General features: G+C 43.0%; 1 protein-coding gene across 8 annotated transcripts in view; it reads left to right on the forward strand.

The window, feature by feature from the left end:
• Nucleotides 1-14,619, forward strand: part of KIAA2012 (KIAA2012 ortholog) — a 130,837-nt gene that overhangs the window by 57,576 nt on the left and 58,642 nt on the right. For all 8 annotated transcript variants that reach the window (XM_049106646.1, XM_049106647.1, XM_025442030.3 and 5 more), the window contains one exon: nt 10,435-10,572. In XM_049106646.1, the coding sequence (XP_048962603.1) occupies nt 10,435-10,572 (138 nt within the window). The remainder of the gene's footprint in view (nt 1-10,434; nt 10,573-14,619) is intronic.

The raw sequence follows: 14,619 nt of genomic DNA on the forward strand, positions 1-14,619 counted from the left end.
CCAGCTGAAAAAAAAAAAGTGACTGAAGATGTCCACTGCAGCATTATCTATAATAAGGATAAATTGGAAACAGCCTAATAGTTCAACATGAGAGAAATGATTTAACTTAATTATGACCTATCCCTCTCAATGAAAGGTTTAATTCATTGAGAAACGATGCTTGTTCATACTAGAAACTGATTTTTTTTTTAAGATTTTATTTATTTATTCATGAGAGACACAGAGAGAGAGAGGCAGAGACACGGGCAGAGGGAGAAGCAGGCTCCACGCAGGGAGCCCGACATGGGACTCCATCCCAGGGCTCCAGGATCAGGCCCTGGGCTGAAGGAGGCACTAAACCGCTGGGCCTCCCGAGCTGTCCAGAAACTGTGATTTAATACTCCTCGTTTCTCAGCCCCCACACCATCAATATTTTGTGCCAGATATTCTTGGTCGTGGGGAGTTTTCCTATACATTGCAGGATGTTGAGCAGCGTCCCTAGCCTTTACCCGGAAGATGCCAGTTGCACAGCCCCCCCCCCCCCCCCAGTTGTGACCATGAAAAATATCTCCAGAGCTTGCCAAATGTCCCCTGGGGGATTGGGGGGGGAATAACCCCCAGCTGAGATTACATTTTAAAAGTGGAAATCATGGAAATCAAAGTGATGTTAACTAGAACTGCAGCTATGTAAAAATATAATAAATGTATCTATGAGGAAAAAACTTGCAAATAATGCATGCAAAAAAAGTGCAGTCTTGCTAATTTGAAATTAGAGCTTCGTTGAGTTGAAGTTTTGTTTTTAGTTTGTCTTCTTGTTTTTCGCTGCTTTTTTTTTCCTTCCAAAATTCTGCCTATAAGAAGGAGAAATGAATCAAGCGGAAAACTGCTTTTATTCAAGCCTGACTTAAAATGATCTAGGAGTCACAGTCAACACGTATAAAGCAAGTTAAACAAAGGTTAACACTACAGTGCCATTATCTTTTAACTACTGTTAGATAAAATTATTAAGTTTTTATCAAATTGTTGGACAGGGCCACCAGAATTCTCCTTTTAAGGATCTCAACCCTGGGATCCCTGGGTGGTGCAGCGGTTTAGTGCCTGCCTTTGGCCCAGGGCATGATCCTGGAGACCGGGGATCAAATCCCACGTCAGGCTCCTGGTACATGGAGCCTGCTTCTCCCTCTGCCTGTGTCTCGGCCTCTCTCTCTCTCTCACTGTGTGCCTATCATAAATAAATAAAAATTAAAAAAAAAAAAAAAGGATCTCAATCCCTTTTCAGCGTTTTATCCCTCTGACCTTAGACTTTGGAGGACAATGAATTTGCCTCTTTTTCTGAAAAGTTAATATCTCAAACTATGAAACTCTCTTGTCCACCCAGATCCAGCCATGTAAGCTTGGAGCAAGAAGGGTCCTTAGTCCACTGGTTTATAGAGCTGTCAGGGAAGAGAGGTTGTCAGTAAAGAGTGTTAAAGTACAAACTCAAACCTTAATTAGATTTCCCAAGAATCACTGCATCTCTTTGTTTAAAATAAGAAAGAAACTATCTCACCAGTTTTCACATTGTCAGTTTTCTCCCTTTGTTAAGGAAAGCAAACATCCTTTCTCACATGCTTTATCTTGAGTTTCGTTTTGTTGCTTTGTGGGGATTAGAACTTTGGTAGTGTCCTAAAAATCCTGTTAAACTGGAATTATGTCTCCTTTTTCCCATTTCACAAAATCACTTCTATTTCAACCTATATTATCTCTTAAGTTCAGGTTTCATGAGTTTTTAAGAGCATGAATTCATATTTGATCTTAGGTGTCCAAAATGTGCCTCTTTGGGATTTCAAAGAGTAGCCTGTAATTCTAGCACACTAGGATTTAGGTTGAATAAACCTATGTTTACCCCATCTGTTTCCTTGGTGGTTTCACAGATGGTGTTCATATCTCCTTTCAGCCTTCCTCTTGCAGGACAAAAAAAAAAAAAACCCACACAAAAACCCACCTGTAGACACACTAAGTTTTTGTACAAACGGGTACAAAGGTAACCTTTGTTTCAGTGTCCTTCTGAGGCGTACCCTGCCTTCTGTTGAAATTTTTGGCAGATATCTAAAAGAGCAAGCTACTAATCCTTAAATGCAGACTCCCTCTGCTTTATTCACCTTTGTATCTCCTGTATTTAGCACAGTTCTTGGCACATGGTAGATACTGGGGAAAAAATTGACAAATTAATCTTCAGTTGATATTAAGAACCATGTTCTGGGTAGAAAAGCTTATAATCCTCCAAATAATATTTGTTAAAATCGTAGAGATTGCACTTGTTTTATTTCCAGTGATAATGATATGGAAGTTCAGCTGACATTTCTCTAACAACTCACACAATATCTAGATACTTCCTGCTGTTGGTTGGCACAATTTGGTGTTACACTCCCTGGGTCATGTGCAGATAGGAGATGTCACTAGGCATCCTTCCTGGAGATCTTTTTGAGGCTGATAAGTAAGATTGGGCGTATTACTGATTCCTAAGAGAATTAACAGTCTGCACCCCCCCCCCCCCATCCAGAGAAGTAGGCTGTGCTCCCCACCTTTTATTTCTCATTTTCAAAGGCATGGCACAGAATTTCCCCAGGTTCCATGGTGGTCCCCTCTCTCTCCTCTTCCCCTCTCCCCACTCATTTCCCTTTTTCTTCCTCCCTGGCTTTCTAAATAGTTTTGATTGTGGCGCTTGATTCAAAGGTTTTTTGAAGATCTAAGCAAACTTCAACTTCTGGTTCAACCTCACCCACATTATTTTGTCAGCCCAAAACTCCATTGACAATTTAAGAATAATTTACTGAGAGGGGTTTGTTTTTAATTACAAAACCAAGGCTTTCATTTTTTTAAATTTTCACTCTATCATTTATTCCAAGAAGTCTGTATTTATTGATCTGTTATCGGCGCTGATTCCAACCAGACGTAGGATGTGCCTCCTTGATTTCTGTTCTTTTCTTTTTATTATGGAAAATTTCAAATACATGCAAAAATAGAATAGTATAATGAACCTCCATCATATTATAAATATCCACAGTTATCTCCCCATTATCTTGAGAGGGTCTCTTTTTTTTTTTTTGAAAGGGTCTCTTTAAATAATAATAGCAGCCAGTGTTTTTGAGGTTTATTGTGTGCAGGATTATTATCTCTCTTAATCTTTACAATATCCCTAGGAAATAGGTACAGTTATTATCCCCATTTTACAGATGAGGAAGCAGATGTCACAACAGACAGAGACCCCTCTTTGTAAGTGCCTGTGACCTGCACTTACAAAGAGGCCTGCTGGTTTGGGAATCCCACAAAGCTGCATTGAGATCCCAGCTTCTTCCCAACTGGCTGCTGTGGTTTCAGGCAGGTTATTTAACCTCTCTGAGACCCAATTTCCTGATCTATGAAGGATAATAATATGTCCCTTATGAGGTCATGACAAGAATTGGATGAAATAACATATGGAAAGGGATTAGCACAATGTTTGTCACTAAGCAATCCCAATAAATTACAATAGTAAAGTATTCTATTCCCCTGTTCTCTGCTTGAAAGCCACTATAAAACAGAACTCGGAGCTTGTATACCATCTAAAAGGTCAGATGTGGAAAAGGAGAAGCTTGAAAAGCAGGAATAATTTAAAGGACTGTGAGCCAGTCTACCTACCATTTTCCCCTTCCCCCCTCACACGCCCCGCAGCCCCCAAGCGCAGATATCCCCCCAACCAAATATCCTCTATGCTGTCTGGATTTTGTTTCACTGCTTACAATTCTACCTATTAGAGATTCCTTTGGGTTTATCATATCTCATTGTGAATTTTTTTTTTTCTTGTTTTCTGTCCTGCACATAAGGAAACAGGGTTGAAAGCCTGGGACGGGGTGGAGGGCAGAGGGAGGCAGAGAATTTTGGAGCCAGAAGCCCTGTTTCCAGCAGGGCCCACCCCTATCCCCCAGCACAGGGCTGCCCAGGAAAACTTAGAGGCCAGAGGACCAGAGGGCCCAAAGGAAGGGAGTGGGAGGGAAGGAAAAGGAAAGGAGATCTTTGTTTCTCTTCTTCGAGCCCTGTGCTGTCCCAGCACTTCCAGGGCTAATTCAGCTTTTTAGTCCAGCTAAATTATGAGTTAGATAAACTTTCATGGGCCAGTGTGGGAATCAAAGCAACATGGGTATCATTTCTTTTCGTAGTGAAAATCGACTGATTTTAAATGACCTTTTACAGTGGGATCCTTTTGCAAGTTGAGTTTCCCTGTCTCTCGATTGGCTGTCAGCTTGGAAAAGTCACACCAGACCCAGCAATAACAAGGAAGTCACACAGTTTTGGGTTAAAGTGTTGGATTAGAAGGAGGTAGGGACTTGTTCAGATTTCCCACCCTGCACCCCACCACCTCTCATCTCCCAGCCTAAAATAGGATGCGTCATTTCTCAAACACAGGCAAAGTTCCAGCCTGAAGACAGCCAGACACCCCCTCACAGAAAAAGCTAGTTTCTACCTCCCCTGAGGCAAAAGAGATCACTATTTTGGCTTAAAGTTTTTCTCCTCCAGCTCCTGCTAAGCCAGATAAACAATGATTCTGTTGTGTCAACAAAGCACTTAATTAAACTGAAGACAATATCAATTAGAACTCACGGATAAGATTTACTTCCAGATAGTAGAAGCCTGTGGAATTAAGATGTGCTGGGTTTCATTATTCAAATGCTCCCTGAGGGGAACAGTGCGGTTGGTTGGCCCCATTGTATAGGTAGGGAAACTGAGGCACAAAAAGCTTAATGACGTGGCACAAGTCCCTAAAGCTGAGACTGGAGCTTGCAGTGTTTCTCTTCCTAATCTAAGTTTGCTAGCTATTAGACTAATTTGTTAAACCCTCAGGAGAATATACAATCTCCTTTCGTATAGTTGAGGCATAAAAAAGTGGATGGAGACCAAAATCTGTGCCAGGAAGGGAAGTGAGAAGGCTCTTCCGTGGCTTCCAACCAAACCATCTGTTGGCTGTGCCTCCTTGCAGAGCCCCTCCGCAAACTATCCATCCCTTCAGCCCATCTCACCAGCACCAATTTTGCCTCTAGAACAGAAAAAGTGGGCCAGGATGTTAGGTGGCCGAGATGGACAGGATGAACCCAGGTGACAGGCACATGGACCACTGGACCCACTTGTGATGAGTGGAAGGAGCCCATGGTTTAGGCTCCTTTCTCCTCAGAAAGAGGCCATGCAGGCAGACGAGTTTATTGAATAGAGATCCTGGTGTTCTCTCTGGCCTCCTAAAGACTAGAGGTCTTCTGCTCCTCCAGGCCAGGGAAACCTAGACAGAGACAAGGTCTCAGAAGGGGACCTCGGGCCAGCTAGGGTGTCTGACCTTGAACAGGCTGGGTCCCCTCCCAGTTACCCTGAGTGTTAGCATATATGAAGTCCATGGTCCACTCAGATCCCTCCCCAAGCAGCCCAGTCATAGGGAGCACTACAGGGCTCCATTCTCCTCTCAGCTCCCACTGTGCCCCCATTCCTACTGCCCACTTTTAGTTCCACAGGCTTCCATGGGCAAGAAATAACAGGGCCTGAGAAGGCCAAGTACTGGGGAACTAGCCAGATCCTTCAGCCCATGGCCCTGGCAGGAGTGGCTCTTTCCAGGATTTGGTCCCCACCTACCCAGCAGGGCGCATGGTGAGGGGGAAGCTCAGAATCCTAGCCCTCTTCACCCCTCCCCACCTCCTGTGACTAAATCTCTCAGATCTCTCCATTCCTGCTGGGATTCAGAGTCTCCCCAACCCCCAGGAAAGTGGAGGGACAGACTCTCAGCCAAGGAGGGGGGCCTGGTGATCCAGAGGAGAGCCTGGCTCTTTTCCTTTTGTTTGCTCACAGGAGGGGACAAATGCCCTGTGTGCACAGAGGTTTGATGTGACAACTTGATAGACCACATAAGGGTTTCAGCAAAGGCCTCCCGACCCTGCTCTCCATGCATTAAGATAATGATGGGGTGTGTGCCCCAGCATATTTCAGATCTTGGCTACAAAGGCCCTCCTTCCTTCTGTTTTCTTCCTCCAGCTCAGCCTGCCCACAGGTTCCCAGAGACTCTTGGCAGCTTTCTCTCAGGCAGAATGAAGTTGTGAGCTGCGTGGGAGGCAGTTAGACAGCGAGAGTGTTGCAGCCTCCTTAATGAGGGACAATAGCTCTTCTTGGAGCCATTAAGCCACAGCTAGGGAGATGGGGAACCCCAATTAGAAAGGAGTGGGAGAAGTAAAGAGGAGGGTCTGAGAGATGCCTGCAGGACAGATCTGTATCTTTGGTGGCTCTGTGGGACCCATGGGTGGAGATCTAGCTGATTGAGTTTAGAATCTGCTTTCCTTCTTAAGGTAAGTCATTCCAATGACTGTAGAGCCAACCCATGGTGGTGACTCTTCAAAATATACAAGTTGAAAGGAGGAGGAAAAACTATTGGAGAGAAGGGTTTTTTTTAAGTTTGTGGCTCAAATATTATAGGAGCAAGAAAGGAAATGGCATTTATTTAATGGACATCCTCTAAGTTTCACTACATTATATATGTGCACATGTGGATATTTGTATTACAGCCCATAGCTCTCTTTTGTTCTGGCTTTCAACTGAATCACATTATGTTTACAGCAAGATAATAATCCTGGATTTTCCATGGCTCTCTCTGTCAGAGTATAAGATTAGCTCTTGAATTCATTAACAGCCATCTCCTTTTAAATGTCAGATAACTTTTTAAATGCCAAGTACTTACGCAACACCTTCTGTGCAATTCAAATCAGCTTTACCAAATTAACTCATTAATCTTTATTGTTTCATTTACTGAAAAGAAAGGCTCTCAGGTGTTTTTTAGCAGAACATGAAAATATTAAAGTAGTTACAGTGTAGGTGGGTTTTGACCAGTTTTGTAATCTTGTCCAATGAAGTCTGCACAGGAAAGAAACAAAAAAGCTTTAGGCATCTCTGCTTTCAACTAGTTCCTCCATTTTCCTTCCCTTCCACCATCTATCCTTCTGCTTTCTTTTCCCTTTTATGCATCTTCAGCTATTTTGACTCCTGTTTACTATTTATTCTGCTTCTTTGCTCTCAAAATAGCCCAAGAGTTGCAAGTGTAATTATGATTGCTGTCCCACCCAGAAAACAGAAGTGTGCCTTGCAGGATCAGGGATGGAGCCCAGAGGGCTGGTCAGAACAGGCCTAGAAATCAGGAATTCCACTTTCCTTTTCAGAGGACTCCTGCCTGGTTTTACCTCTAAATAATCAGATATGGGCTACACTGTGTGCAAAAGATAGATCCTCCCATGGTCGACTTCTTCTTATCACCTAGCTCTCCACTCCGCTCATCTCAGAAAGATCTTCCCACATCACCCAAAGGCTAGTCCCACCCCTGCTCACCAACCTCCATCCTATACTGTTTCATTCTCTTCATAGACTTAACACTATCTAAAATCATCCTGCTATGTATGTGTATGTCTGACACATACAGTATCACTGAATAAATACCAGCTTGATGAATAAATGAAAACCCATCCCAACACATGGCTTTCTTGCCTGGTTTTTACTTTCTGACTTTTTTTTTCCTCTTCTCACTACCTCCTAGAATCCTTTTTATATAGTTAATCTTTTCTTGCCTCCCATCTCCAAAGCCCCTTTCACTATCATTTATTTGTTAGAACACTTGAATGTAGTAATAAGTAAAAACAGTTCTTTACAAAATTCCAGTAACTATAGAACCTTCACTGATGACATTCCATCAAGTGAGAATTCATGGCCTCTAAAGTTAAGGAGATGAGCCACACAATTAAGAGAATTGTTTTATCAAAAGATGTACAGGCCACGTGGGCACCTGGGTGGCTCAGTTGGTTAAGCATTCGATTCTTGATCTCAGCCCAGGATTGATCTCAGGGTCATGAGTTCAAGCCCCATATTGGGCTCCACGCTGGATGTGGAGCCTACTTAAGAAAAAAAAAAAAAAGATTACAGGTCAGATGACTTGGAGGGACTCTTCTCGAAGCCTCGCAACTCCCTACTCTTCAATCTGAGCCCCACATAAGAAAGTAATTCTAGCCATTTGAACTGTCTGTGACTATGCTTTTGTCCTCTGAGCTAACACAAAATCTTCTCTTGAAGATAATGGAGAAATTTCCCTCAAATCAGTATTGTCTGATTTCTATTATTGCACCCAGTGATTCATGCATGATTTTGGAAGCTAGAAAGCTGCTTCAAATTTTTCATATGATTCTAGCTTGGACCGAATGTTTTCATTTGATCTAGAAATAGGGAGAGGCTGTCTCACTCTGAGAAGCTAATCAGAAAAATGACTGAAATGACAAAAAATTGGACATGTGTTTGTCCAGAAAAGTCTTTAGCCACACTTCAAAAGGGTGGAGATGTTCATCAAAATGACGGCTGTTTGTGGGGACCCAACTGTTAATTCATCACTAATACTTTAATATAAATGTTGTAGGACAGGGAGTTTATAATGGCCCAGAGAGATTTAGTCTCCTAGAAAATATGGAAATGATCAAATCCACACCCAGGGTGATCTCATGGCATACTAGTGACCCCAGCAAATCAGCCCTGAAAAGTAACAAATAACTTTCCTCTTTGGGAATGAGGAGCCAATGCTGTGCAGAGGATTAGCTTCTGGAGGTCAATACATCCTGTAAAGGCGCCTTCACTGGCCTTCCCCATTTTAACTGAATTGGGCCATAACATGTAGCTTGCCCCAATGTGATTGTTACTCTTTCGTTCAGTAAATACCTGTCAAGTGTATATTTGTTTCAGACCCTGTGCCAGACACTGCTATTACCTGGGAACGGCACAATCATGGTACCTGCCCTCATGAAGCTTGTCGTCTAGTGGGGAGGCAAGTTGGCTGCACAGCATGAGCATCATTGTGGGCCATGGGAGAAGTGCTCCATGTTGTGGGACGTCATGGAAGGCCCAGATGAGCCAGACGTGAAGGCTGAGGAGGAATTAAAGGAGAGGAATGTGTTCCCAGGAAAGGGAAGGGAATTGCTCCAGGAACTGAAAGACCGTGTTAGTGGTAGCTTTTTGCACTTGCTATTCCCACAGTGTGGTAAACAGTTCCTACAGGAAGCCCCACAGAACCTTCCCAGGCCTTCTTCAGAGCTTTGCTTAAACATCACTTTCTTATGGGGCCTTCCCCAAGTACCCTGCTTAAAATTGCAGCCTCAACTCCCATCTCCAGCTACTCCTTACTCCCCTTACTGCCTTATTTTTCTTCATATCACGAATCACTGGCAGACATAACTTATGTTCCATTTCCTTGTTATCTCTTCCCTCCCAATAGAATGTATGTACAGTTTTCACGAGGGTGGAGACTTCTGTCTGCTTCTTGCAGTGCTGTATCTGCCATACTGGGCATAGAGAAGGGACTCAGTAAATATTTGTTGAATGACTGAATGAGGCAGAAGAGATAGTCCAGGGCCAGGCAAGCAGGGCAAGGTTAGCCATCACACTGAGGGCAAGGGTCTTTTAATGTTTTAAGCAGAGGAGAGGACTGGTGTGGTCTACTTTGCATCTTAGAAAGATCGCCTACGTTGCAATATGGAGCATGGGCTAGAAAGCAACTTCAGATCAAACTTTGTTGTGCTCTGAAACATGACATAATTTGCATATTGTGGTAACAGGAAGAGAACACAGCCCAAGAGATTGAAGAGACCTTGGGGCCTTCCATTCTTCCTTCCCTCTTGCTAGATTTGTTCAAATCATTCTTCCTAACACATCAAATAAGCTTGCAAATAAACTGGAATTTTACTATAACTTTATCTGCAAGGTAGATTTGATAACCATTTGTGGAAGCATTGAAAAGCTCTCATTAAAAAAGGAGTCTGGGGTGGGGGTTGGCGCCTGGGTGGCTCAGTTGGTTAAGCATCTGACTTCAGCTCAAGTCATGGTTCCAGGGTCCTGGAATGGAGCCCTGCATAGGACTCCTGCTCCGGGGGGAGTAAGCTTCTCTCTCTGCCTGTTGTTCTCCCTGCTTGTGCTCTCTTTCTCTCTCTTCCTTTGTCAAATAAATAATTAAAATCTTTTTTAAAAGGTGGAGGGTGGGGGAGCCTGGGGCAGATGGTGATTTCAGCTCTGCCATTTACCAACTATTTGGCTTTGGTCAAGTTACATTAAGTAACTCCCAGAGCCCCTATTTCCTCATCTGTGAAATGGGAATAACAAGAACAGGGTTGTTGGGAAGATTAAATAAAATGATTACAATCCTGAAACACAGGAAGGCCCTTTTTCCCCCTTTCCCATTATACTGATCCCAGGTATGAATTAATAAGTCTTGGATTATCCTCTATACATCTGGGTCCCCTGTGTCTTCAATGGTAAAAATAGGTGTTATGACTAGTGTTCCAACGATGAAAAATTACTTTCTATAAATATTTGGGGATTTAGACTAGCTCTTGTCGCACTGTATATCATTCCTATGAAAGTTGGGCTTTCTGCTTCTCTTCACAGGGAGCCCAGCAGTCCTTGGAGGCAGCAGCTCAGAAGACAGGAGAGCCTCAAAGTTGTATAAATAAAGGGCTGATATGTTCAAACAGAAAAGAATTTTACACGCGCAAGCTGCACATCGACATGACGCCGTTCCTGAAGGTGATCTCACACTGAGAAGACGAGGGGTTTTATAGACACATACACAGGCATTCCAGTTAATACATTTCTGCATGGTACAAAAACAGCTTCAGAAGTCCCTCAGAGTTCCTGCTTTATCAGAAGGGACAGAAAATAGGCAGTTTGTAGCAGATGAAGGAAGAACAAATTAGGACAGTAATCACAGCCAGCCATCGGGGACAAATCAGTTGGGTGTCTGGTTTGGGTGGTGGGGGACAGAGAAAAGAGAGGAGAAAGGATAACCTTGAACTACCTCATAAAACAAGCAAATATAATTCATTTTATCTTGACAGTAGCTAAAATAATTGTTACTGTTTTATCACTGTGACTGGGTAGAGCTGGTGTTCTGACTGAAGGAGAAGACTGATTCTTGGTAACTATTTACAAGTCAACTGCATATCTTCTTTGGATGTCTGACCTTATTTTCTGTTTCCTAAGAGTTCATTATTCTCCTAAGCTCAGCATCATAACTAGTTAAGGGTACTGAGAGTTCCTGTGGTGGGGCGAGGGGAATGTCATTTTTCCAGCTTTGCGATAGTCTCTCCTGCCCCAGCATCTAACACAGTGCCTGGCACATGGAAGGTGTTCACTGAATGTCCCATAAATTGGTCCTCTTCTTGTCCAACAGCCCTCTGGCTTAGGGTCCTCTTCTTATCCAACAGCCCTCTGGCTTAGGGTCCTCTTCTTATCCAACAGCCCTCTGGCTTAGGGTCCTCTTCTTGTCCATTCTTTGCCCCACTAAGAGCTGAACGAACTGGAAATAAATGATCAGGGAGTAAAAGAAACTAATCAGGAACAAAGCAAAGTTTGCCATGGAAGGATCTCCAATTCTTTGTACTACCCTAGAGAACAACACCCCAGGCCCTTGATAAGAAGTGACTAGGAAAAACGGAAACAGAAGAAACCAAATACATGCAGGGTTCATGACGGTGGCACCATCCAATGCTGTAAACTGTCAGAGATTTAGGAGGTCATGAGGGTCACCCTCCTAACGTCAGCTAATCTAGAGTTCTCAGGTTACATCTTCTCTGGGCTGTTCCAATCCTCACTCTGCAATGTGGGGCTTTGATAAGGAGTCATGTATTTGCCCCAAATCTATCTCACTCCATGGCTAGGCTCAGTTTTCCTCTGTTTCCTCTCTTACATAGGTTCTTTCCCCGTGTAGCAAGGTGGTCACTGACTTCTCTAGATTATTCTGGAACTAAATCTCATTGGCCCAACTTGGGTCACATGCCCATGCCCAAATGAATCACTGTGGCCGGAAATTGAAATACACTAAATGACCCAACCTGAAGTTACAGGGACAAAAAGTGGAGTGGGGGGAATGTCTCAAAAAGGAGAAACAGGGTCCTTATAACCACAGTAAGAAAGAATGATTCTGGACAGGAAAAAAAAATCATTAAAAGTATTCAAAATAGTTATTCTTTTCAAAGATTGTATTTATTTATTAGGGAAAGAAGAAGCAGGGGGAGGGGTAGAGGGAGAAGCAGACTCCCCACTGAGCAGGGAGCCTGATGCAGGGCTCAATCCCAGGACTCCAGGATCATGAACTGAGCTGAAGGCAGATGCTTAACTGACTGAGCCATTCAGGCACCCCTCAAATTAATTAATTTGTTATTTATATTAGTTTGCTAGGGCCACCAAACAAAGTACCACAGGCTAGGTGGCTTAAACAATAGAAATTTATTTTCTAACAATTCTGGAAACCATAGGTCTGAGACCTAGGAGTTGGCAAAGTTGGTTTCCTCCGAGGCCTTTCTCCTTGGCTTATAGGTGGCCATCTTCTCCCTATATCTTCACATGGTTTTCCCTCTGTGTGTGTCTATGTCCTAATCACCTCTTCTTATGAGGGCACCAGTCATATTGGATTAGAGCCCACTCCGATGATGAGCTCACCTCATTTTAAGTTTTGTTTTTTTTTTTTAATTTTTATTTATTTATGGTAGTCACACAGAGAGAGAGAGAGGCAGAGACATAGGCAGAGGGAGAAGCAGGCTCCATGCATCGGGAGCCCGACGTGGGATTCAATCCTGGGTCTCCAGGATCTCACCCTGGGCCAAAGGCAGGCGCCAAACTGCTGCGCCACCCAGGGATCCCTCATTTTAAGTTTTTAAGGATTGTATCTCCAAATACAATAACGTTCTGAGGTACTGGTGGTAGAGGTCAATATATGAATTTTGGAGGAACACAATTCAGTCCAAAATACTTATAATAATGAAACTACCTTTTTTTTTTTCCTTAGCATCAGTTTAGTTCTCCCCGTAGGGCCTAAAGAATTATGGTTGGTACTTCCCAGGATGGGATAAGATGTACATCATCACTATTCACTCATTCAATCCCTAGTGAACATCTACTACCTACTGTGTCTCTGGCCCTCTCTGAGCATTTGAAATACATCAGCAAACAAAAGAGACCAAGATCCTTGTCCTGCCCTAGGCAACATGTATAGTATGTTCAAAGGTGGTAATTACTATGGAAATGAGATAAGTATATTTATGGAGCATCTAGAAATTACAGAATTTAGAGTGTAGAATTTTACAATAATTTTTTGTTCATTTAGTGTCCACAATGCTTTTGGGTTACACTTTCTGTTCAGCAATGTTGGCGCCATGTTATAGAGGGGAAGGCATTGTCATCCCTAAGGCCCACGTTCCCGTCCACCCTGTGCAACACTCACAGAAATTGTAATTTTGCCTGCTTCTACAGAGGACTCACAGAGCACACAGTAGGCTTTCTGACTCCCAAACTGTCCTTGCCCAAAAGATGACACCTTTTCTTGGGAATGTTCAGTGTTAAAAGATCTCCTTAGGTAAACCTTCCCCTTCTTGACATGGTAGCTCCTGGATTCTTAGGAAATCCTAAGTATTGTAGAAAAGGACAAATCTCAGGTCTTGTGTAGAAAAGGATGGTGAATTCAAACAGAGAAAACTCCTGTCTTCAGGGACGCCTGGGTGGCTCAGCGGTTAAGCATCTGCCTTTAACTCAGGTCTTGATCCTGGAGACCTGGGATCGAGTCCCACTTTGGGCTCCCTGCCTTGAGCCTGCCTCTTCCTCTGCCTGTGTCTCTGCTTCTCTGTGTCTCTCATGAATAAATAAAATCTTAAAAAAAGAAAGAAAAAAAAAGAAAGTCCTGTCTTCAGCATGTAGAGCTTTATAGAAACCAGCTCATTCTACACATGTCATTCATGCATTTCCTGCCTATCCACAGGGCATTTCATTCATTTTTCCTGGTGCATGTAGGAAGCGTTGCACATTTCAGGGGATGAGGGTAGAAGATAAAAATATTGAGGCAGAACAGGGGAATGGAAAGAAATACAAATAATCATAATTGCTGACATTACTGAGTACTTACTCTGTGCCAGACTCTGTTCCAAATTTTACATGCAAGAACTTGTTTAATTCAACAACAACAAAAAAAGAACTTGTTTAATTCACAAAACAAATATAAGAAATAGGTAACATCCCATTTTACAGATGAGAAAATGAAGGCATTGGGAGGTTAAGTAACTCCCCAAATGTCCTACAGTTAGTAAGTGACAGAAACAAGATAAAGACAGCCTAGCTCCAGAGCCTGTGTTTTCAGCCATCTGCCATAAAGCCTCACTGCAGACCCCAAATGAGTGACCTTGTAACACTTCTGGGACTGTGCTTCCTATTTAGTAAAATGGAAATAGTAATACTGGCATCTCCATCCCTGCCTCTCAACAGTGAGGCAAGAATTACATGAAATAATAACTTAAAAGAATGTTCATACCTACAAAAGATTCAACTCATAAAGGAGAAAGGAACAAACATTCATTGATTCCTGCATAGGATCAGGCCCCTCACATGTTAGAGCTTTACTTAATTTTCCTACCTCCTTCCTGGTGAGTGTGCCAATCTCTGCTGTACAGATGAGGAAACGGGACTGGTAAAATGAGCTGATGATTGGTGACATGGCTGCCAGCAGAGGGAGCTAGGACTCAAAGCCACAAAACCCACAATACCCACAATGCCTGATCTTGACGAGGTCAGTTTACTGTTCCTGTG

The sequence above is a fragment of the Canis lupus genome, chromosome 37 (assembly GCF_003254725.2).
Source record: "Canis lupus dingo isolate Sandy chromosome 37, ASM325472v2, whole genome shotgun sequence".
Lineage (NCBI taxonomy): Eukaryota > Metazoa > Chordata > Mammalia > Carnivora > Canidae > Canis > Canis lupus.